Source organism: Chelonoidis abingdonii, chromosome 19 (assembly GCF_003597395.2).
Source record: "Chelonoidis abingdonii isolate Lonesome George chromosome 19, CheloAbing_2.0, whole genome shotgun sequence".
Taxonomy (NCBI): domain Eukaryota; kingdom Metazoa; phylum Chordata; order Testudines; family Testudinidae; genus Chelonoidis; species Chelonoidis abingdonii.
In genome coordinates, this window is record NC_133787.1 from 37,128,787 (window position 1) to 37,153,234 (window position 24,448).

General features: G+C 46.1%; 1 protein-coding gene across 2 annotated transcripts in view; it reads right to left on the reverse strand.

The window, feature by feature from the left end:
- Positions 1-3,520: 3,520 nt before the first annotated feature.
- Positions 3,521-24,448, reverse strand: part of FBXO31 (F-box protein 31) — a 44,618-nt gene continuing 23,690 nt past the window's right edge. For both annotated transcript variants that reach the window (XM_032793761.2, XM_032793760.2), the window contains 6 exons: positions 23,938-24,105; positions 22,668-22,742; positions 20,633-20,742; positions 14,412-14,565; positions 12,833-13,200; positions 3,521-11,429 (listed from right to left, as the gene is read on the reverse strand). In XM_032793761.2, the coding sequence (XP_032649652.1) occupies positions 11,207-11,429; positions 12,833-13,200; positions 14,412-14,565; positions 20,633-20,742; positions 22,668-22,742; positions 23,938-24,078 (1,071 nt within the window). In that variant the 5' untranslated portion in view covers positions 24,079-24,105 and the 3' untranslated portion in view covers positions 3,521-11,206. The remainder of the gene's footprint in view (positions 11,430-12,832; positions 13,201-14,411; positions 14,566-20,632; positions 20,743-22,667; positions 22,743-23,937; positions 24,106-24,448) is intronic.

Below are 24,448 nucleotides of genomic sequence, written 5' to 3' on the forward strand. Positions count from 1 at the left end.
CATCACTCATCATGGCCAGAATTCTGGGTAGCTCACACTGGGACTTATAAATGGTGTATTCAGAAGACAAAGAGCCCCACTCCTGTCGGCCTTATTCAGATGCTCCAACCGATGCCTCTGGGCCTGCTCCATGAAGAAGAAATCCAGGCTCAGGCTCAGAATTCATAGATCCCAAGGCTAGAAGGGATCATCCAGCCTGACCCCCTGTTTAGCACAGGCCAGAGAATTCCCCCAAAACAATTCCCAGAGCAGATCTTTTAATAAAAAACATTTTAAAATCAAGATGGGATGGTCAGTGATCGAGAATCCACCACAACCCTTGACAGAAGTGTTCCAATGGTTAATTATCCTCACTGGTAAAAAAAAATTACACTTTATTTCCAGTCTGAATTTGTCTCGCTTCAATTTCCAGCCATGGGATGATGTTAGACTCTCTCTGCTAAATTGAAGAGCCCAATTATTAAATACTTGTTCCACATGGTGATACTTAAAGACTGATCAAATCACCCCTTACTCTTCTCTTTGTTAGGCTCAAAGAGATCAACAAATTTAGGTTATCACTAGAAGGCAGGTTTTCTAATCCTTTAATTCTAGTGGCTCTTCTCTGAACCCTCTACAATCAATCAACATCCTTCTTGAATTGTGGGCTTCAGAAAGCAACAAAGAATTTGCATGACAGAGCTGAGACAAATACAAAGAACCAGCCCAAACAAAACAATGCAGCTGGCTGCCCATAAGACACGGAGATCTAATGCTTAGGGAGCCACCGAGCCAATGTGGAATGCTGTTGTGTTGATAGCAACCACCTTCCCACAGAAAAACCTGAACCCTTTGGCTCTCTCCCTATAGTTACTACAACTGTACATGTGGGGGCCGTTTTCTTTCATGGCAATGGCTGGTAGTAAATCACATCTCTAAGAGCTTTTATACCTTTGACAGGCTGAAAATAAAAACACAATATGTCACAGAAATGTAAGCCTGTAAGGGACCTTGAGGGGTTGCCAGGTCTGACCAAAGGAACCTGTCTGTGCTGGAAGTTCACGTGTGGACCGAAGCCACATTCTCCATTCTTGGGCAGCTGGCTCAGGGGGCAGGCTGCATGCGTTTCTCTGTCTGTAGCTCCCCCAGCACCATCCTCAACCTCTGAACAGTGTGAGCTGGTCCATCGTCTCACAGCAGCAGCAAATCAGGCCTTATGAGGATCATTTAAATGTCCACATCACTAGCCCATTCCTTGTGGCAAGGAAGAAGGGAGGGGCACAGCAAGAGATGGCTCATTTTGGTGTCACAAGTGGCTGGAGTTTGGGAGATACCACCACTTACTTCTATTACTCAACTGGAAAGGCCGCAGGCCAGTGGAGTCCAGCCTGGTCCAAGGCACGTTCAGGTCCCAATTAAGCTCAAAGAACCACCCAATGGAATCTAGAATATCTGCACTAGCCCCTGAGTGAAGTGTCTTTCGGCAATTCACATAGATCGAACTTCAACAAGTCCCACCTCCTTCCCTCCCCACCCCACCTTGAGGGTTATCATACTTTCAGGGCCGGGAGAGCAGGAGCCACATTGCAGCCTAGACTTTGCAACCGTTCAGAAAACATTTCAGGAGTAGAGAACTGATTGATCATGGCCAGGACTCATCCTGGCTAAATATCCAGGACAGTATTGCCCAGGACAGGATGTGGGGGATGGCACTGGGAGTACACACCATTCACCATTTCCAAGGGACTTTCATGGTGGCCCCAAACACCAAGAGAAAGGCTCAACTCTGGAGGAGAGAATCTGAACTCATGGCCCTTCTATTCAATGGCAGTGCTTGCTCCGCTAAGATACCACATGAATACACTACTCAGTGAGTCAGTCACCAAGGACTATGAGAAAACAACAGCTTTTAGAGGAGAACTGTCTAAACAGAGATGCTAAACCTCTTAGAGTGGCATAACTTGAAACACCTCCAAACTAGTCAATCAGTAGGTGATTGCAGGGGCAGTTCATGACAATTTCATGAGGGCCAGAGGATCAGATTTTCCATAGCTCTGCATCAAAAATAGTTTAAGAATCAGAAAATGTAATGAGCAATTCGTTGTTGGGAGACTGTATTGAAGTCACCCCTTGACCAAATGACCCCACATTTTTGCCACAAACTCTGTCCTACCCTTGTTGTTGAATACCAGTTTTCAAGACAATTTTCCCCATGCACATGGATTTTAGAGCCACTTGAAAACTGAACACCGTTCCTTATTGGGCACCCTGTATCTGAGGAACCCCTGGATCAAATGACCGCAGACTTGCATCACTACTAGATATGCTTTGAATTATCGTCCCTTAAACCGGAAGCTTTGCTCTTGCGGCAAAACTCCCCAAAGAACAGGGTGACCAGCTGTCCTGATTTTATAGGGACAATCCCAGTTTGGGGGGCTTTTTCTTATATAGGCACTTATTACCTCCCACCCTCTGTCCCAATTCTTTACACTGGTTATCTGGTCACACTACCAAAGGCGGCCCTGCAGAATGTAACCAGTGTGCACAACATGCTCTCAGAAAGCTGCCCCAGGCAGGACTTGAACCGTATGTGAGCATGACTCAGGTTCAAGGGCCACAGCCTGTCACCTTAAGCCACCCACTTACTCTGACATCAAGCTACCTGCCAACATTCTGGCTTGCGGTGGAGCTCCTGTCCCGCTGCAGACAAGCACATGATTAATACATCAGCTTAGCTTGAGCCCCACTGGAGAGTCCAGTTTTGTCCTGAATAACTTTGAAATGTTGCCTCTCCAAAATAGCATTAAGCTCTGGAAATCAGCTGAGATCAAACCTGAGTGGATGATATCAGCATGGTAAAGATCTGAAGCCTGGTTTTTGCCCCAGTAGGTGCAAAAAGATAGAAGAATGGTAAAATGTTGATGTCATGCAATTTAGGGGGATGATAACTTGACACTCTGCTCAAATACGCCCAAATTTGAATCACAATTCCCAGGAGTCTCAATGAGGCAAAGCAAATTTCAAGATAATTGGCATATGCATGTGGATATTAGAGCACTTGGGGGAAAAAAGTCAGCAGTTAAATAGTATGCTAGTCTTCAGCTTTATATAGTAGTGCTATCGCCCCCACTGTATTCCCTTGGCAAGGCAGAGGCCCATGTTTAATCCTGTAAGTCTTGCCATTTGAAAGCTCTTTCGAAAGAGCAACTTTTAATACCAAACCACAATACATACTGTAGACTTAAATTTTCCAGAGTTTTGGATGCTTATGGCACCTTTTGAAAATCAGGCCCCTGATAACCTATCCTCTGAAAATTAGGTGCCTCTAAAAAGATGTCTCAAACTAGGTACCCAAAAAAAATCAGTAGTCACTCTTGAAAGTTTAGGCATTGAACAACAAATTTTACGGATTCCCTTGCATCAACTCCTCCATCGCTCATCTGAGCCCAGGGGAAATGCAGACAGTGGGGCAACACGCATTCTGCACATTTAAAGGTCTGAAAGTTCACAGCCACATTTCTATGGAAAAAATAGACATGACTAAGTTCACAAAACTTTAATTTTTATTATTTTAAATTGGAAAAGGCTCCTTGGGTAATCATGATCAGTGTAAAAGTCACACACACACTTTGTTCACACAGCTTGCTATCTGACACCTGGGATGCAGTGGGCAAGTGCTGCAAAATCACTGTTTTTTTTGTTTTTTTGCAGAACCACCCCTTTCCTCCCCAAACCAAATACAAGCAGAGGCAAAAAATCCCCCTCTGATCCCCCTAAAAGGACACAAACTGGGACAGGCGCATTGTTTAAACTGCAGTTCTGATTTTCCATGTTAATGTTTGTAGCATAAGACGTTTAAGTGCCAGAAATGGAGGATCAAGTGGCATTTCAGAAAAAAAGTTCACCTTTCCTCTCTCTGCTACCATTTGTAGAAGGCAGATAGCTGGCGTGTTATTTATATGGTGTCATGGATGCACATGGCACTTTACAAACACTTAAGACGACAATGGTATCCACACCAGATACAAACCTCTCTGAAAGGCCAGGTGGAGACTGCAGTCTGTGCCATATGAAATTGTTAATGAAGGATACACATAGGAATAGGGGAAAAACTATTTAGGGGAAGGAAAGGGGAAAAGCAACCAAAAAAGGGCATATTGCTTTGATAAAGCAAATGAACACAACTAACTTAAGTGCTTTTTTCTTTATCAGGATTGAAAATTAGAGTGCAACCCAAATTAAAAAAACCCACACATAATTACATAATTTTAATTTAGCATACACACACAAAAATCAGTCGCACTCACATTTACATAAGTTACCTCATTCTTCTATTGACCTCAAGTATCGTGTACGTTCCACTGTTTATCTGCCCTGAACCACAAAGACCAACATGCAATCCTGTGGCAGCTGGATACAACGAAAGAAGTTTGGCCATGTGAGTAGTCTATACACACAAAATTATATATTATCTTCTAAGCTAGCAATCTGAGATCAAACAGTCCTGTTTCAACACGTGAAGCCAGCACTTGCATTATGCTCAGTGATTAGTTTTAAATAAAAAAAGGCTACTTAAATTAAGAGAGTCATCTGGTACAGGTAAACATTGAGCCTGTTTCATTTTTCTCCAGCTGTTCGCTTCTCCACAGCAAGTCTTCTATAAAGTTACCTTCTTTCCCCGTTACCGTTTCTTAATGAGCTGCATCCCTTCCCTTAATACCTTGTCCCAGAATTGCTGCAGCCACACTGTTAGAAACATACAGCAGCCACAGGGGAAAGTGGATAACCAAAGCTACACATTTGCATTCTCCCTAAGTAAACAGAACTTTATAAGTCTGTCTGGACCGCTAAAAACCTTCTGTACCAGTGCAGAGTCCTGTCAAGTCACAGCAGTTTACAGCTAAATAAAATCCAGCCCAACACATGGACATCCTACTGGTTGTTACAGGCTCTATGAAGTTTGCTAGATGTGACATTGAGCTAGAAATAAACCCACATTCAGGAAAGTCTCCAAGGATGCGACAGAGTTTCCAGCTGCTTCATTGGCATCTCTGTTTCCTAATGTTCATGCACTGTCCTAAGCGTGCTTGTATGGAAACACCTGTTAGAGGATGCTGAGCCATGGTTTGTCTGGTAGCTGCTAGGTTAGGAGGCAGTGCAGATTGCAGGGGTTTGGTTTATGTATTCCCTGGCGCTACTGCCAGCAGAGCATTCCTAGACCAACAGACTGACAAGCCGGAGTCTATTTCCTGTCCGCGGACATGATCAATTAACCCCCGAGCGCTCTCCCTGTCGACTCCTATACTCCACCACCGTGAGAGGCACAGGCGGAGTCAACAGGGGAGCGGCAGCAGTCGACTCACCGCAGCGAAGACACCACGGTAAGTCAATCTAAGTACGTCAACTTCAGCTACGTTATTCAAGTAGCTTAGCTGCGTAACTTAGATTGATCCCTCCCCTAGTATAGACCAGGGCTCAGCCTCCTCTAACAGGTGTTTCCGTGCAAGCACCACTCGTAGGACAGTGCACGAACACTGGGAAACAGAGATGCCCCCAAAGAGGTGGGAAGTCTGTCGCACCCTAGAAGATGCAAACTCCACCACAAGCCTCCTCATCTTGGGCCAGCTCAGACACACAGACCTCTCCCTGATAAGTAATTGCTCCTCTGAAAGACAAAAGCCTTCACCCCAAAGGAACACAAGAGCCTGGAAACATGGTACCACCCCCTGCCCAATGACAATTCTTCATCTAACCCATAAAAGGGGCCCATCAACCTCCCAATGTCAAGAGACAGGATTCCACACACTTGAAATGGACTTATGCTACACATCATTGATATTTAGAGAAAACCCCTTCCCACAACCACACGCTTCCACACTCCAGCTTTCACTATGCCTCTGTAGCACAGATGGTTATTGGGATTATCACAGTATCTAGGAGCCCCAGTCATGGAGCAGGACCCCACCATGCCGGGCACTGTACAAACATGGAACACGCTCATTTCCCCCACCGCAGATTCAGACAACCTTGAGAAGGTCTCCCATGCTACCAGCCACAACAGCCGCCCCTGCTTTTATACAAGCTCCCCATGGGTGAAACAGAGGATTGGCAGAGGCATTGGGAGCCACTCAGAGAGGGCCCAATCCTGCAAGCACTCTGTGCATGAGCCAAAACCCACTGAAGTCCATTGGAGTCTTTTCATCAACTCCAATGGGCTTTGGATTGGTCCCCCCCGAGCACAGAGGGCTTGCAAAAGCTTTTGGTAAAATACTTGGAGATCACTGGCTTGGAGGAACTAGACTGGTGCAGAGTCCTGTTAATGCTGGGTGAAATATCACCTTGATCTGGACTAAAAGGAAGGGGTCTACTGAACAGGAGAAGAGTTTGGAGTAAGACTATCTATTTCCCCACCTCCCAGTGATCAGGTCAGGTGGAGAGATCAGTAAGTTTTTCAAGCTGATCTACAGAACAGAGCGGTTATGCCATCATTTAAATACTTTTAAATAGAGATTTCACACCCCAGTATTCAGGGACACAACGGACCATACTCCATCTGCAAGTGATGGGTCTGTGGAAGCATCATCATTTCAGTCCCGCTGCTTTGCTATGATGCAGGCACTGTAACACTCGAGAGATGATCCCTAGCGAGAAGCTTCCCCCACCAGGAGTGATGCTGTTCTCCTATTGTTGTAAAAACTGTTGTCAGGGATCAACCCTATCCGCAGTTTTAAGATTTCACAGTGATACAAACACCTCCATCACTCAGCCACCCTAGCTTCATCAGTGGCATTCACCTTTGGGCAGACCGGAAGTGTACATTACAAAAGGGAGGGCTCATTCTGAAGAGCGCTACAGTAACTCTGTATTGATGTCTATCCTCAAATGCATCAGCACTACGAACTGCTGTACATTGGCGCTGGATGCATTGTTACACACAGTGGCGTACGGTAAAAAAGGTGGGTAAATAACCTAAACTCCATATTTCCCAAACAAGAAGGGGGGTAAAGTCCATTTACTTGTGACTACGCCAGCAGTCACACATTAGTTTTGCCAGCCCAGATGTCACCTTCCTCCACTGAAAGCTGGCAGGGGAATCCCGCTGCATGAAGCTCTCACTAGAGAAACTTAGGCTGCCAGGTGCAACAGCCTTGTTCTGTGGTAGCTTCCCACACTCAGCTTTCACACAAGCAGAGGGTCTTGCTGGGCCCCTTTTGCAGTAAGTGGCATTCTCCATGGGAAAAAAAAAATCTTGATTTGTCACTGGCTACATTGCCAGTAGGGCTCAGGAGACTAGCAGGGCACATGATATAAAATCTCACTCTCCAGGGCATGTCACAGCCTGCATGAATTAATACAGCCAGACTAGACCTCCAACACTATTACTTGCGCATGCTGTCATGACGCTGCTTAAAATTACCACTCCACCAAGGAGACTGCACTGCTGAACCTGATTTTTTTCTTTTTTGTATAGCTTACACCTACTAAGTGCCACTCCTCTCTCTCACTCTGCCCTTCTGCAGCCTGACTCTGAAAGCTGTTGGGTCAAACTCTTCACAACAGCTTTTCTTTATTCTACTTTCCCTTGCAAAACACGGATACACCTTGATCCAAATGCCCCTACACATACTGTAGCATGGAAGGCCACTGCTCCCTAGAGGTGAAGTACCAGTTTCCATGGCTTCAGACCTCTGCCAACTTTCCATTCACACAGGGCCAGATCAAAAGGAATTTGCTTCTGAAACGTCACAACCTTGAAGGCCTTTTTTTGGCATTAGCCCAGATTCCAGTCACTGTCTATTCTCCAGAAAGAGAATAAAAACCACGATGTACCAGCAGTTCAGCCTGGTACGTTCTGACACTGAAGTTAGTCAGGCACCCTATAAATGAGAGGAGCTTCTGAAAGTCTCTGAAAAGCAGCTGTGGTATATGTAGATCTCTGCACAGGCCTCACTGGGTGAGGAGCTGGCCATCCTGCCAAGCACATCTCAAGTTCAAAGGGCATCCATGGAAGAACTTGAAAGCTGCCATTAAAATATTATGGAGAGACACGCTCCAAGTGGGGGCATTGCACCAGTATGGAGATCAGACACTGCTGGACATGTGCTGACAACCTAAGAAAAGGACTCAAACATAAGCATCGAAACTATAGTTGTGAAAAGCACCCCCGTCTTCCACTGCATGTCGTCTGAGGGCCACAGGTAACAAATGCAGGGTTACTCCACCACCCCACTCCACAGCCAGACTCAGAAATACAGGGCAGTCTAAACGGCAATCATAACCCATAACATTATTTTAATAAATCTTAGTGTACATGTTATCTTCACACATTCCCCCATCTGGGTAAGAATGCATGAGAGATTTGTTCTACTCTGAGATCAGCTACCCAGTCAATGTAAGGGTCTATGTTTGTATTTACATGATTGATGGAACACCACCACTGGAGTCATGAGTCTCTCAAGTCAAGTGTCCATATTGTATTAAATGCAGGTTCATTTTTAAGTGCTACTGTAGAAACAATTGAGGAGAGTCTGTCAAAATTTTAAGGGCCAGATTTTTGATTTGCATATGTAAATTAGGGCAGTTATGGACACATTTTTGCCTTAGAAATTAGACCTGCAACTGGCTGCTCAAATGCCTACCAGGCAACTCACACCCGCAGGACACCTAATTAGCCTGCACAATTGCACCTGCAATAGCCAGTGCTCCTTTTTGCCTGTGCATTTGCACAAGTGCAGCTCTGAGCATCTGGTGTGAATGGCAAAAAGGAAATTAAGAGATAAGGTTGAGAAGCTGGTTTTCGCCTGTGCCCGTGGACCAGTGACCAGAGAAATAAACACCCTGCCAGCATTCCACAGCCTTAGCAATGGTGTGAGAAGAAAGCGAATTCTCCCTCCTGCTGGGGTAGAAAGAGGCATAGCCCCTCACCCACATGTAAAGATCTGCATTGGATAAGCTATACAAACGAGACAGGCTCAAAATGAATGCTACTAACATTCCAGAGGCCCTCTCACTCTGATGTATACCTTGGTATGGTTCATGCTAGGGATGATTGGGTAGGAGGGGAAGAAGTTCCCAGAATTGCTTTCTGATCCATACAGATTCATGCAACTTGATATGATAGGGATTAGTCCTGTGAGTGACACAACCTGCTGCTCTGAGAGACACTGTTCACATGCAGCTCAGGAAGGGAATGACATGAAGGCTGAAGTAGGAGCAGCAGCAACAAAACTGCAACAGGAAGGAATAAGTTTCCTGTTATCAGTGAAATCAGCCAAGAAGTGAGTCTTCCCCTCGAAAGCAGCACAAAATCATCCCACTCCACTGTCAAAGGTGGAAAGAGGGAGAATCTGCGAGACAGGGAGTCGTCCCACCAATGGAGGTGCCCTGATGGGGGTTGAAAGACGCAATCTTTAACAGTCTTCCTCTTCTCCAAAAGGGATTGGGACAAAGGATGCAGATTTCACTTGGAGTCAAGCCTTTCCTTACACGCCCACCCCTCAACCCCCACAATCTGCCCCCAAAAGAAGCTGTTGGGAAATTGCTTCTATAATAGCTGACAAGTGATAAATAGCAGGAGAGATGTTAGAAAGGCACAGAGTTATCCATCAGCTGCCTCACGGTTGCGATTCTCCCAGCCTCTGATCCCAGACTCAGGTCAAAGAGATGGAGGAAACTGGAAAAGAAAGGCAGTTCCCTTGATACGTTACACCTTGACTCCTTCTTCTTCATTCAGTTGGGGATTCCTGCATCTCTTCCTACTCAAGACTAACGAGAACAAAAGTATCTGGAAAACTTGTGATGAGGTGGATAAGAGACAGAGCCATAATCCTTCTGCTGCACAGTTACCTACTGCCTGACCTACAGTCACCTACCGGGTTTCTGAGGCAAGCAGCTCCTTTGCTTTTGAAGCAGAACTATGCCAGATAGATGATGGTTGGAATTCTGGACTTCTTCCCACCTACCTGCACCTTCCAGTAGCGCTCAGATAGCTATGTTAAGAGTAGCTAAGGGAAATTAAGAGCAAAAGCTTTCTGAGATGGTGTCACTAGAAGAGAAATCCGTATTAGGTAGGGGAACGAATACAAGAACCCTGCAGTACAGGGATGGGGAAGCCATCAGAGACAGATGTCTACAGAGGCCATTGAAAAATAAACAAAACGTTCCCTGGGAAGTGTCAGAAAAGCCACTGAGAGGCATCAGAATGAACAACAGCTTCCTTTACGCTGCACAGAGGGAAATACCACATCACAGGCACTGGTCTAGTCAGAAATTACATTTCACAGCGGCTGTCATCCAGCAAGTGTGAAGGTCAGAAGTTCACCATATTTAAAGGATTTTTAGTTCTTTAAAACGAGAACTTTAAAAAAGTCTTCTAAAAGATCCATTTAAAATGAGCTAAAACTGCAGATGTTTCTCCTCCAGTCTGAACTGGTTTTGTCTGGAGTTCCATACTGGGTCCCTATAAAGGTAGATATGATTCCCCCTTGGCTTCTAGTCAGATTCGGACTAGAGTCCAAGAGGGTCATGGGGGCAGTGAGCTTTGGGAGACTGCATGAGGGTACCAGTGGAGCTGTTTGCAGTGGAAATCCCCTCTCTTACTGTTGAATCCCACTTTGATTTCCAAACCAAGGGCAGAGCTACCTCGGGTCTGTTTTTCCATCAAGGCTGCATTATGAGGAAGGGCCTTGGAGGGGAGCAAAACACAATTAGTCACTTTTGAGCCACGCAGTAAATTGGCAGGTGTGGGTGTTGGGTTTTTGGGGGTGATCAAGTCTTCAAATTATTAGGTTGGGCCGGTTGCAGGAAAGATTGAACATGACACTTCACTGAAGGGTTTGCCTTCTGCAGGGATCTGCCAATGGCTAGAGCAGAGAGCACGTATATATTATATCTCCTATATAGATTATTTACATGTTCCTCAATGTTGGCCTCTAAGGAATTTTGCTCTGATACATTCTTTTAAAAATGCGAGCATGCTCATTTCCCTCCTGTGTAGGTTCCCTCCCACTATGCAGACTGGTGTCGCAGACTATATAGAAAGTACTGCCAGAGAGCAGTGTGGGGATTCTGTTCATATTCTAACAGGGATGTGTAGATTTTGGCAAAAAGGCCTTATTGAAAAGTGCATGCTTTTGTTCAGAGGTACCACAGGCAGGGGTTCTGTCCTTGGCAGGAGAGAGCAGAAGCCTTCTTCGCAATCCCCGCTCTGTCCACCAGGGGCCGCCTGTCAAGTCGTCATCGACTGAATGTTTTTGAGCATTTCATCAAAGGCCTCTCGAGATGGCGCCTCAGCATTCTGGAAAGAGACCTTGATCCGGCTGTAGAGACTGAAGGATTTCAGCTCCAGCCAGATGAACCCGAAACGATCGTCATCGAAGAGAATGAAGATGCCCGGTGTTCGCTCAGGGCTGGTGAAGCCGTGTCCGGCAATGAGCCCCGTGCCATAAAAACTACAGAGAGGGAGAGAAAAACAAGGAAAAGATCAACATGAAAAAGCCTCTGACTGCATCACTGTGGCAGTTTAAGATGAATTTACCGTACCAGAGCAAATCTGAGGTCCATCTAGACAAGCCACCGGCGCCTAGGACCTGATGGTTCACAGGAAAATGAAACGACCCCAGAATGCACCTGAGTAGATATGCCATGCTGCACAAAGGGGGAGTCTTACCTGCTGACTTTGAAGCAATCAGCTCATGCCCTGCCGTATAAAGTGCCATTGCCTCCATCTTCACAAGCATGAGAACAATGCTACGAACACTCACCTGCTCCTTTAAGTGCAGCTACAGTATCTGACTAAGCTAAAGATTGGTACATGGGAGCTAACCTAACATCCCTGCAGCTATGCACACAAGGATTTGACTTCAGTTTCAAGGATCAAACCAGACTATACAAAGGCTGATAGGCCTGGGGCATGAGACGTGTGTAACCAGGCCACATTCTGGCTGTGGAGGAAAGGTGGGTAAAGTTCAGTGCAAAGCCCTTGGCACGCAGTGGGGAGGGCACATCTGAACAGCGTGTTGCTTCTAGCTTGGAATCGGGCCTTTTGTCGATTCCTGGAATGACCCACTGCAAGTTAGTTAGCACAGATGTTTGGCTGAGAGTCATTTCTGTTTAGATCCAGACTCTTTCCCCCACCCCTTCATTTAGCAAGGTGCCTCACTGAAGACGCCACCCGCACTATCTGAAAATAAAAGGCTCAATCATGCTGCAAGGTGCTCTGCATCCCCACAGCTCCCATTCATTGAGGGTGCTGAGCACCTTGCAGGATTGGGCCCAAAGCGCACAAGCCCTGAAGCAGAGTCAGCAGGAAAGGGCAGCACATTCCCATGGTCTCAGGAGACAAGTGTGATGCACAGGTAGGACCAGCTAGGGAGGATCCTGAGAAACAGGGAGAAAAGGAGCAAGTGGCTCACGGAGAATCAGAGCAATAAAGGGAAAATACAGGAGGGATTATGCCCCAGGGCACCTTCGGGGCAGGATCTGCAGAAGAGGTGAGATAGCGAGCGGTGGGGGAGGGGTTGTGTCCCTATCTGCCAGGAGGTAAAAGGAGCAAAGGAGATTGCACTAGATGGAGCCACAGAGGACGGAGTACTGATGAGAGATGGTAAGCTCGGACTGAGCGCTGGGGCAGGGGGGTGAAGATCACAACACATGCTTCGGGCGTCAATGCAGAAAGGCTCTGGGGGGTTTTGCATCTATATTTTCCCCTTGGGTTCAGGTTGGATGTCCCGTCTGGGCAAGGGAGGGGCGATGAGAGAACAGCGCTAATAACGGAGCCTCTTTCCTGAGCAGGTCTCAGCTGCTTGCGTGGGGCAGGGCGCGTAGGAAAGGCTGATTAACAACATTCATTTACCACATCCGGCAGGTCCGGGGATAATCCTCGTTCCTTGATATGACTCCCACGGGCAGCACAAAAGGCTGCGAGGTGAGCGCTGACTCCTGGGCTGCTGCTGCCCCTGCAGCCTCAGTCCCCTCAGCCCCAGCATCGTCCCTCTGCGCAGGCTGCTCCACTTGCTGCGAGTCGCCCTGTTGGGAGCGGCCCTCCTCTTCGTCCTGCCCTTCCTCCTCCTCCTGCTGCTCCCGGCGCACCTGCTCCTGCACCTCCAAGACAATGCGGGAGAGCTCATTGAAGTTGTGCAGGTTCTCGATGTCAGGGAGTTGGATGGGGTGCGCCAGGTCGATCTCCACTGTCTGCTGGCCAGCTGGGATATTGGGATCTCCCTGCAGCAAGGAACGGAAATCATGCATCAGGACACTACAGAACACAGTTGATGCCAAAACCTCAGACACCTGTACCGCTGCAATTGGCTAACAAGTTTCCTCCACCCTGCCAATGCCCAGTTCCACAGCAGCACCCCCCTGCTTGTCAGTTAAAAGGTCCCACCCAAATCCCAGCAGCACATGCCCCTGGAGCTGCCTGCATCACCCCCTTTCACCTGGGATTCAGCACCAAGGCCCAACCTCTATGTGGAGACTTGTTCAGAACAGATAGGACAAACTGAGTGGCTGGTGACGTGGCAGGGTAGCCCTGCAAAGTTGAAGGGGATAGTCAATTTCAAAGTTGCTTTCAATCACAACCACTCCCTGCAGGGGGAAGGAAGAGAGTTTATCAGCTGGTCTCAGTGCATGGCTGCTAGTGTTGGGTTGGGGGAGGAGGGGAAGAGGAGTATCTCAGATACGGGTAATCTGCTCATAACCAGATATTCCCACAGAATGGACTGGGGTGGGTGGAAGGCAGTCTGGATTCAAAAGAATTTCACAGGCCAGCAGACGCTCTGCATGGTAGGACTTCCACTGCTGTGCAGACAGAAGACAAGATAGCTCAGCATTCTGGAAAATCTTGGCATTGGACTATTTGCCTAGATGGCATTTCCCCAAAGGCTGAGAACAGCCAGGCTAACAAGTGTCCCCACCCCAGAAAATTGTACGTGCTCCTACATAATGAATTTGTTCCCACCAATCCCCCCGGTAAGTTGGTTCTGCCGTGACAAAGTTATTATTCCCTTCTCTAAGTTACTTATCTGACCGCAATCCCCATAGTGTCTGACCACCTTATTCTCACAGCATCCCAGTGCTATTATCCCCATTTTACAGATAGGAAACTGAGGAACAAGTCAGTGTAATACTCACACCCCTAAGCCCCAGAAAAATCAATGGAAGCAGGAGCCCAAATACCTTTGAGAATCTGGGCCTTAGTGACTTGTCCAAGGTCACCTGAAAGGCTGTCTGGCAAGCAGGTAATGGAACCCAGGTCTCCCAGATCCTAGGCTTCTGCCCTAAGCACTGAATCATCCTTTCTCTACCCCAGGCACCAACCTCTGTCACATAGATCCCTGACGCAAGGGAGAGCAAGAAGAGCTGCAGTTTACTACCCTGATTCCACGGCAGCTGGAACCTGTCAGGGAGCTCAGGAGAGAGAAAAAACCACTCACAGTTATTTTAGTCCCTTTGGCTTTCTTCCCATGGAAACTCAGCATGACAATCTCCAGGCCGTGGCTCCCGTAAGTTCCCTTGAAAAGACCTGGCTTTAAGAGGTCATCAGCGTTGCTAGGAGGGAGGTAGATGCGTCGGTATGTCAAGCAGTTGCTGTGGAACAGAAGCTGGTCAGGCAGTTTACAAGAGAACAATGAGATATTGATTCTTCACCAAGAACTTAAGCCACCCTCCACTCCCCTTGCCTGCCTTGGATCTTCTAAAGAGATTCTTTAATAAAAGGGGCAAGATCTTCACTTTCTGGCATTTTAAAAAGCACTCCAGATTTTGAATAGCACACATCCCCCTACACCACCCCTCCCAAGCCCCTTTTCCCACCTCCAAAAGTCCATTTGGCTATGAGATCTGTCGAATTGGCAAAGGCAGCACTTGTACTTAAGCTACAGCATGTCAACTGACCCCTATTTCTGGAGAACCCAAGGTGAGTAGAGCCTAGTTAAATATCTGTTAAAGCAATTAACTTCTGATAGCTCTGAAAATGACATTTACTGCTAGTTATGTTCTCAGAAGCTGGGAATGTGTAATTTGTGTCTAGTGCGGTATAAAGCATATTTCCTGCTAAAAAATATAATCAGCAGATGGCCTGTAGGGATGATTGATATTAACACCATTTTAAAATTCAGTAAGATACATTTATTCATGTCTGAACATTGGTGACATCAGAGCAGACCTTTGGAAGCCTTCTCAAACCATTGCTAGCTTTGAACACTCAGCAGCTACTGCACATCCTCTTTATCTCCTAGCTGGTTGTTCCCTACGACCATGACCCATCACCATTCCTTCCATGATCATTTTCTCAAGGTTATTTTAACCTCCATGCCTGACGTAACCCAAATACATAAGTTTGCGCTTGTTGATTTTCAAGAGGAGGGGCGGCTTCTCTTCAAGAGTATTTCTATAATAAACATCTGTTTTCTCCATCCAGAAGATATGCAAGTCCTTGCCAGCACCACATCTCAAAAGCTTCCATTTTCTTCTGGCATTTGATAACATCACCTTCAGTGAGGGTTCCGCCATCATAATCTCTTATTGGGTTTGATGATAGGGAAGTCTAACCACTGTAAACGTCTCTTTTGTATTCCTCTTTGTGACTCAACTTCTGTGCATTTTGCCCTTCTGTATTTGCTCTTGTCTCATCTAATCTGCTTTTGGAGGCATCTGCTCAGTTCTCCATCCTTATACCTTCATTTTTCAGTCTCTCTAAGCCATTCTTTTTCACTCTGCCAGCTCAAATATTTTCTCAGTCAGCCATGCTGCGATCCAATGCTGATTTTTCAGAATATGTGCTTTGGCAGCTTTGAGCATGAGTTTTCATTTTATTCCAAAGTGCGTTCAGGGTGTCGTCCTCTTTCTCCTGTGCCAATCCCTCAAACCTGTTCTGGACAGAAGTCCTGTAGTTTTCATTGATTTTGGACAGATCCAAACGTAGTGGACCTGCCAAACATCTTATCTCTCAAGTTTTCATTTTATGTTTGAGGCTAACAAGTGACTGCCTGACCCACATGGTCTGCACTCAGGAAAGTCTTTATCCATTAGACTGTGACACTTCCCAGGGGTTTCCAGGGCTGTGAGGCACCTTGCTACCACCTGCCCTTGTCTGTGCCTGCTGTGGGTCAGTTCCAACACCATTAGGCTCTGACAACACAAGCCTTGCCCTCCAGGCCTCCATTGGCATTACTCTTTCTTCACAGGTCAACGAGAGGCATCCACCAACCCTTGAGTCCTCCAGGCATCTCCTGCAGTGCCCCACCCTTGATGCACCGGACACTTAAGAATTCTCAGATCCTCTGTTCCCAAGAGGAACAGGACACCTCAGCTTACCAGATACGCTGCAGAACTCCGCTCTGCTTAGCACACAGCACTTAAATTTGTTGGTAGCGAAAGTAAGTTTAACAAAGAACAGAGAGTCAAATGTACTGGAAACAGAGTTACATATAAAATACAATCATAACTTGCATCCTAGAGCCTAAACACTTAACTCACAAGTATCATAAGCATAAATCCCAATTCTGAACCTTAGCGTCCAAAATGTGGGTGCCTAGCATAAACCCTCCAAGCTTAATTACCAGCTTGGATCTGATAGCGCTGCCACCAGACAGGAATTACAGTGCTGGCTCACTCTGGTCTCCCCAAAACCTTCCTCTGGGGGACCCAAGACTCAGATGCCCTGAGTCTCAAGGGATATAACCTCTTGTCTCCTTTATTTCCTCCCCGGCTTACCCTCCCTGGCTGGCCCTAGGAGATTACCGTTTCAAGTCTTGAATGCAAACACAGAGAGATCAAGTGTCTCTCCCCCTCACCCAGAGACTATGCAGATTCAAACCTAGTCAATCTAACACAAAGATTTCCCCTCCCTTCGTTCCTTAGCCTTACCCAGAGAAGCTCAAACAGGTTTAAAAGAAAGCTTTATATAAAAGAAAGAAAAAAGACATAAAATGTTCTCTGTATCAAGGTTGACAATATCAGGGTCAATTTCTCTAAAAAAAATGAATAAACAGCCTTATTCAAAAAGATATCCAATTTAAACATTCCAGCAAACTACACACATGTAAATACAAAAAAAACAATAGAAGCTTACTGTCTTTCTACCTTTGTACTTACAACTTGGAAACAGAAGATTACAGAAGCTTGAAAGAGAAATTCACTCTCAGAAGCGAGGCAGAGAGTCAGACAAAAGACACGCCCAAAATTCCCTTGGAGTTTGAAAAATCTGGTTCCTGATTGGTCTCTGGTCAGGTGTGTGGTTCCCTTTTTAACCCTTTATGGGTAAAGAAACATTAACCCTTAGTATTTGTTTATGACAACAAGGGAGGTCTAACTGTGACCCTAAGAGCCACTGGCAGAGGCGCCACTGTATGCAACTCACATCAGGCTGACACACTCATTACTTGAACACATTGAAGTCGATAGTGTGTCTAAAAGTGTCATGTAAGATACCATACATCACTGGTGACAACGCTGCGGAGAAATATGTGTGATGAAGGTATGGGTAGTGCACGAAGAGTAATGTGTGAGAGCTGGAAATAGGTTCTAAAATCTTTTGGGAGGCATGCATACATGGAGCCTATCTAGACAAAGGAATGTGGATTCTCTGTCTTCTGGAGGCAAAGGACAATGAAAGTTTCTTTACATATACGGTAAACAAAGCCAAACAAGCGGCAGTTTGTAAGAACACCAGGGGACAAGTTTGCACATCAGGGCAAATTCCTGGCTGTTGAGACACAGACAAATGGATTTGGGTAATAAAGGGAACAATTAGACATTTTTCTCTATCACTTGGGAACAGCACCATTTTATTCTGTGAACACTGGTTCCCCTCCTAGAGGGCTGGAGATGCTGGTAACTTGATGCGAATAAGAAAAACTGCTTAGGCCAAGACTGAAACTTGCTAGGATTAAGCTTTAGTGACTAGAAAATGTGCTTTATTTTTGTTTTGTTGTAACCATACCTGTCATAAACAGATAGCTAAGGTTTAATGTTTCTTTACCTGTAAAGGGTTAACAAAGGGAACCAAACACCTGACAAGAGGACCAATCAGGAACCGGATTTGTGTTAAGGGGAGGAATTTGGGGGTGTTTCTTGGTCATGGGTCTTTGTCTGTTTGTGCTCTCTCAGCTATGAGAGAATCTATTTCAGTCCTTCTAATCTTCTGTTTCCCAGCTGTAAGTACAAGGTAGAAAAAGTTATGTCTTTTAAATTGTTTGCGTATTTGCATCTGTGTGTATATGGTGGTGAGTCTTTATGTGTATTTGGCTATAAGTACTTTAAATTGTTATTGTTTTTGGATAAGGCTGTTTATCCTTTTCTATTGTTTATTCATTTTCTTATGAACCGTATTAATCTAGATTACAAGAACTGTTATTCTATTCTATTCTCTCTTTCTTTATTACAAGTTTTGCTTTTTAAGACCTGTTGATTTTTTTCCTAGTTGACCACCAGGAATTGGTGGGAGAAAAGAAAGAGGGGAGGGAGAAAACTGCTCTCTGTGTTTAACTCTCCTAGTGTCCCAGGGCGGGAAGAGTAAGGGGGAAGAGAGAGAGAATCTTTTGTTTCCTTGTCTTTGGGTTTGTCTCTCTTGTGGAAGAGAGGAGACATGCTTCTTAGTATTGTGATGTAAAGAGGTTGCATCAGTAACTCAGGTTAGCCAAGAGAGGAAACTCTGGGTGGGAGAGAGGTGGGGAATGGTTTATTTCCCTTTGTTAGGAGACTTAGGGCATCTGAGTCTTGGGGTCCCACAGGAATTTTGGGACCCAAGTGTACCAGGCACTGAAATTCCTGGTTGGTGGCAGCCTATCAGATCTAAGCTGGTAATTAAGCTTAGAGGTTCATGCTAGCTTCTCAGGTTATGAACGCTAAGGTTCAAATCTGAGTAGGAAGCTACGACAATACCTCTCTTTTTCTCTTGCTTAGTATCACTTAAATCGCTGTCCTTTGTTAATAAACTTATTCTTGTTTTATTACAAAATCATCTCAGTGCTGTGTATTAAAGCGAAATCTGAGTCTCCAGCTACCCTAACAGGCTGATGGGTGCTCTCTCTCTTTGGAAGCAGCAAATCTAATAATTTCCATGTGTCCAGCAAGAAGGTCTGGACACTGCAGAGACACATCTCTGGAGGAACTCAGATTGTTACCTGCAAGGCAAGCAGCATCTTGAAGAGTTTGCTGGCGAGGCAGACAGGCTGGTGTGTCAGGGAGCCGATACAGCTTAGTGGCAGCAAAGCTGAGGCAGAGGGGTAACAAGTGGTTCACAGTCCTGGATGTCCTGAGCAGGATGTCACACTAATGAAATCTATCTTACCCAAATTCTTCCCCCAGCATTTCTGCTGGCTGTGGTCCTTTTTTAATGAAACAACTTACCTCCTAGGTGAAAGATTCAGATTGAGTCTCTTTAGCTGCAGTTATAGTCCGAAAAATCCATTGTTTTCACTTGCAAACAGGATAACCCTGATTGCGTTTTCCTGTTTGTAATTTCCCCTGGAGACTTTGTGATCACTTGACTAGCATTTTGCTCAAAGTGTAAATATCCCCTGTCAATACTTCACAATGAAATATACAATAGTCTGTCTACACAGATAAACTTCTGCCTGAAAGAAACTTGTTTACCACTTCTGGGGCTGGCCCCAACTCACAGACCTTATAAAGATGATTTCCACTGTATACGTACATACACCCCTTCCATATTATCTGTACATACATTTCACAATGACAGCGATGACCAGTATGACACAGGCTTTCAGAAGAGACCTTACACAACACCGTGGTGAACTAGTACACAGATCCCAGACCCAGGGGATTTCTGGAAGCCTTACACACCCAGTGTCCTCTGGTAGTCAGCACCAAGAGTTCCCTGACACAGACACTGAATTCTCTTCATTGCTGCATCATTACCTAGTCAATTTGGTTCCTGGCTATACCGTCAGGTGACATCCATGTGCATAAGTGTCTAGTGCGCTGGGTGAAGATGGTGTTTGTAAGGACCAGCTGACTACAGCAGCAGAACTCAACTAAACCTCTTCCTCACTCCTTTGTAAACCCAGACCATTGTTTCTCACTACTTCTGTATGAGAGCTTACAGCTCCAACTTTCACATCCAGGTCCTCAATCACAAGGGAGATCTCTCTGCTCGGTGTTTTAATGAGTGTCTTTCAAAGACATTCACAGAATCCTGCACTGGCGACTGCACCTTGCTGTGGTGGGAAGGCTTGTACAATTTTAAGATTACACAAAATCAAATGACCCAAAGCCATCTACTGGGCACACAGCTATTCCGAGTAACCGTATGGTCTATCACCATGTCCCCCTGCTGCATCTTACCTTTCACTACGCTTACAGGAAGGGACTGTCTTACCACGTGTTTGTACACTGCTCAGTGAAACAGGGCCCAATCCAAATTAAGGTCCTGGGCCGTTATCGTAATCCTGATAATGAACCTGATGAGGACTATTACATACGTTCATTTTCCGTGCAGACAATACCACCCTCTCTACAAACACAGCAGAGGCCCCTAAAACAGGAGTCTGTAAAAGGAAAAAGATCCATTCACATGTGTTGCAGCAACATTATCAGTTAACCAGGAAGACTGAACCAACAAAACAGCTGTGTTCTGGGCCAAGTTCAGATGCCCCAACCCCAATGTTTAGAAAAAAGATGCTCCCCTTACTCATATTGGCTGGTGTAGATGAACTTCATCAAGATGAGCTCCTGCATGTGCTCATGGAAGATATCCTCCAGAGTCCGGCCCCATTCTTCCCTCAGCCACGTCCGGAATTCCTGCAGCGCACACAGAGACACGTAAAGCCAACGAGCCACTCACAGACACTTTATAATTATGATGGTCCCTTAGCTGCACAGCATCACTCTTGGCCATGCAACAGAATTCATGTAGACAGTCAGCGAGGAAAAAGCTCATGTGCCCAGCTAGTTACAGAAACAAAAATACCTATTACTTTATACAGCCCTTCCCATCTCCTGCCCTCACGGCCCTTCATGAAAGGGGAGCAGGACCACTACCCCCACGTTAATGACAAAGAAACTGGGGCACAGAGTGGAAGTGACTTGTCAGAAAGGGAATGGGACCCAAGTCCTTGTTGTCTTGGTCCTGTATCCCATCCCCTGGATCATGCTACATGGCGTACTGATCATCAGAAAGGAGAAAGAGGCAAAAACACTCAAAGATGGAGGAAAATAAATTCTATTGACTTGTAGTATTTGTGCTCCTAAATCCTTCATGAGCTCTGAGAAACCTCCCAAAAGTGTCTCAACAGCAGCTCTAAGCAATCTCTGAAAAGGTACTACTCTAAGGTGAGTTACAATTTCATGGCAACAGCATCCCCACTAAAGATATCAGCCTCTCAAGTGATCTTCTGAGCCTGCATTCTTTACCTTCTACATACAGAACCTCCAGTTTCCACGCTCTCACTCTTACCCAACACACTGTTTCCAAAGGACTGTGCACACGTTATTCATCTGCTACGGAACTGACCAAAATCTTACCTCTGCAATACATTAGCCCTCTACCGGGAAACCACTGGGGGAAAGGGTTGATTTTTTAGCTTCACAGATGGAACAGTTTGAAGTATGAAAACTCAGAGTGTCAGATTTTAACTAGATGGACTCCTAACTGAACTTCTCAGCAATGAGCATCTCTACACTGTGCAGCAGTTAACAGAGAAGCTCTCTCATGATGCATCTGCTTTTTCCTCTTGACAGGCAGAGCTGCTGTATTTAATTGTATTACTCCTGCACTGCTAACCAAGGTTTTAATCCCTCATCTCGGCAGACAGGCAGTACAAGGAACCCCTCTTGCCATAATTACAAGAAAACGAGGCACGCAAGCATGGCTGATATTTAATATTGTGCCTGTTTGTGACAGGCCCAACTTCACACAGGTCTCAGCACCCTGTGAGAGCTGTGAAGAACGCAAAGGCTGCTCGTCTTATTCCAGACTAGGCCGTCGAAACGCAACCTGAGGGGTCAGACATGGCATAGGACGAACAAGGACATAGTGGCTTAAATCTTGCCATGTGCTAAGGAGTGGGGAGCTCAGGGTTTTCATTGTCTCGTAACCTTGGTACACAGTCAGAAATGGTCCTTCACGCACTCTGTTGTGTTTGGCTATTGCAGCACATATGGTGCAGCAAAGCAACCAATAGTGCTCCAGTATTACAGAGGTCTCCCAACAAGGTGGTTGTATAGTCTGAGTACTGAGCCGGTCCGGTGAACTGGAGTCTGAAGCCAGGCCTTACCCAGTGGCAAAAGAGGTTCTTTTGGATTGTGGGATGCACAACACAAATTTGCGTGTGATGATTTTCAAGGGGCAGCCCAAGGGCCAAGTGCAGCCTGTACCTGACGGTCTCCCTGCATCAGCAGGAGGAGGATAAATTTGGTCTGCTACATGTTTTATCACCGGCAAATTCAAACCACAAGTTATTTCTATCCATTAGAAAAGCCCCAAGGACAGAAACTGCTGTTGATCAGCAGCTTTGTTTTTTTCCAATACCTGTAAAATTATACACAGGTGGGCACCTTAGGGGTTGTATCCCAGCTCCCATCATGACCACACAGATCACAAAGATTTGGGACCGGATAGTAACACCACACCCTGCTGTGCCTCACAAACGCAGTTAACCCCCGTGCATTTAGATGGACATGCAAGTGACAGACTCTTTCCAGCCAGGCTGGAAGGACGCTGTTACCTCCTGCCTTCCTCCTGACATTCGATGGTGATCTGTCTGGTTGCATTTTGTGGAGAATTCGTCCTTCTTTACGATCTGCAGTTATTGGGGAGGAGAGTTGGTGAGCTCAAGTTAGCAGCAGGCCGATGTAGCAATGTAACAAAAGCTGCCTCAAACAGAATCCTAACGCGACAAGCTGGACAGCAGTTTGACAGCTCCCCCCTAGCTGCACTGATGAGGCAGAAGGACTCAATAGGTGACCGCTAGAGATAACGGAGGCCAAGTGCTTCAGCCTCTTAATGCAGCAGCTCCATGCTCTGCGGAAAGGGAGCGAGTGGGCGTCATTCCAAGGGTGAATCCCAATGTCAACCTGCCTTCTGCAATTGAGCCTTTTGATTCAAGGAGCAGGATCTCCCTGGAGTTTGTTCCTTAAACATCCCACCTACCCCATGGCTTATCCCAAGTACACTCCCACAGGTCCCTACAGGGGATGACAGGTCACTGTGCACACTTGGACACGTCAGTGCATGGGACCATTTTTATACACCCCTTCCCTTGACTCCCCCAGCCTGCTTTATAACTGGTGCCCCCACACTGGCTGATCCATCCTCACCAATGCAGAGGCACCAACTGAAAGCAAGGTCTCAAGGTGCGATCAGCCTAGAGAGCAGAACTGACCACGAGATGGCCTAAATCAGTGGCTCTCAACTTTTCCAGACTACTGTGCCGCTTTCAAGCGTCTGATTTGTCTTGCATACCCCCAAGTTTCACCTTACTAAAAAACTCCATGCTTACAAAAGCAGTCATAAAAATGCAAAAAAAAGTCTCCCAGCACACTATTGCTGACCTTCTTATTTTTGCCGTATAATCAGAAATCAATTGGAATGTAAATATTGTAGTTACATTTCAGTGTATAGTATATAGAGCAGTATAAAAAAGTCCTTGTCGGTATGAAATTTTAGCTTGTGCTGACTTTGCTAGTGTTTTTTATGTAGCTCTTTGTAAGATTAGAAGAGTTGAAGTATCCCCGGGATACACGTATCCCTGGTTGAGAACCACTGGCCTAAGTGATCCCTTGCGGTCACTAAAGGAAAGCCGATTGAGAGATGGACAGAGAAAAGCCTTGCGCGTGACCCATCACGGTAGTAATGTCACATTCTCTACCACTGGGTACTTCTGTTTACAGGCCCAGGGAATACAAACTCTTCCTCAGCGCCTGGTGCCCAGGTTAAGCAGCCAGACTCACCTGTGTGGGGGGAGGGGAGGGAGGGAGGCACAGGCTGGAGCTCACCTGGATATGGCCATTGTGGGGCCCCTTGTGGCCGTACATACATTCAACAGTCGCACTTTTCCTCTCCATTAAGTGAACCCGGAAAAGGGGCTTGAACCTCATTGGGTCATCCACATGAGGATCATGAGGGGGCAAGTACATCCAGCCAATGATAAACAAGCCATCTACCTGTGAAGAGGTGGGAGAAACAAATGGAGTTAATGATCCCCCGTCCTTCATTCATTGGGCAGCAGCTGTTGCCTCAGCCCCAGAACCTCTCCAGTTAGGGAGTGAGGTGGCTCTCTCCAAAGGCACTGAGGAGCTGTTCTCAACAGTCAGATGCATTTCCAGTGCTAGATAGCTGCTTTCCAGTGCCAGGATCCCCGCCCAAATAGACAGAGTGCAGCCTCTATGAGGGGGAAGAACCACTTTTATAGGGCTTTGTTTCATGGGATAAGCATTCACGTCATTACTGCAAGCAGCTTGGTGCCAGATACACATTGGGCTCTGGAGAGCAAGATTATGCTGAGGC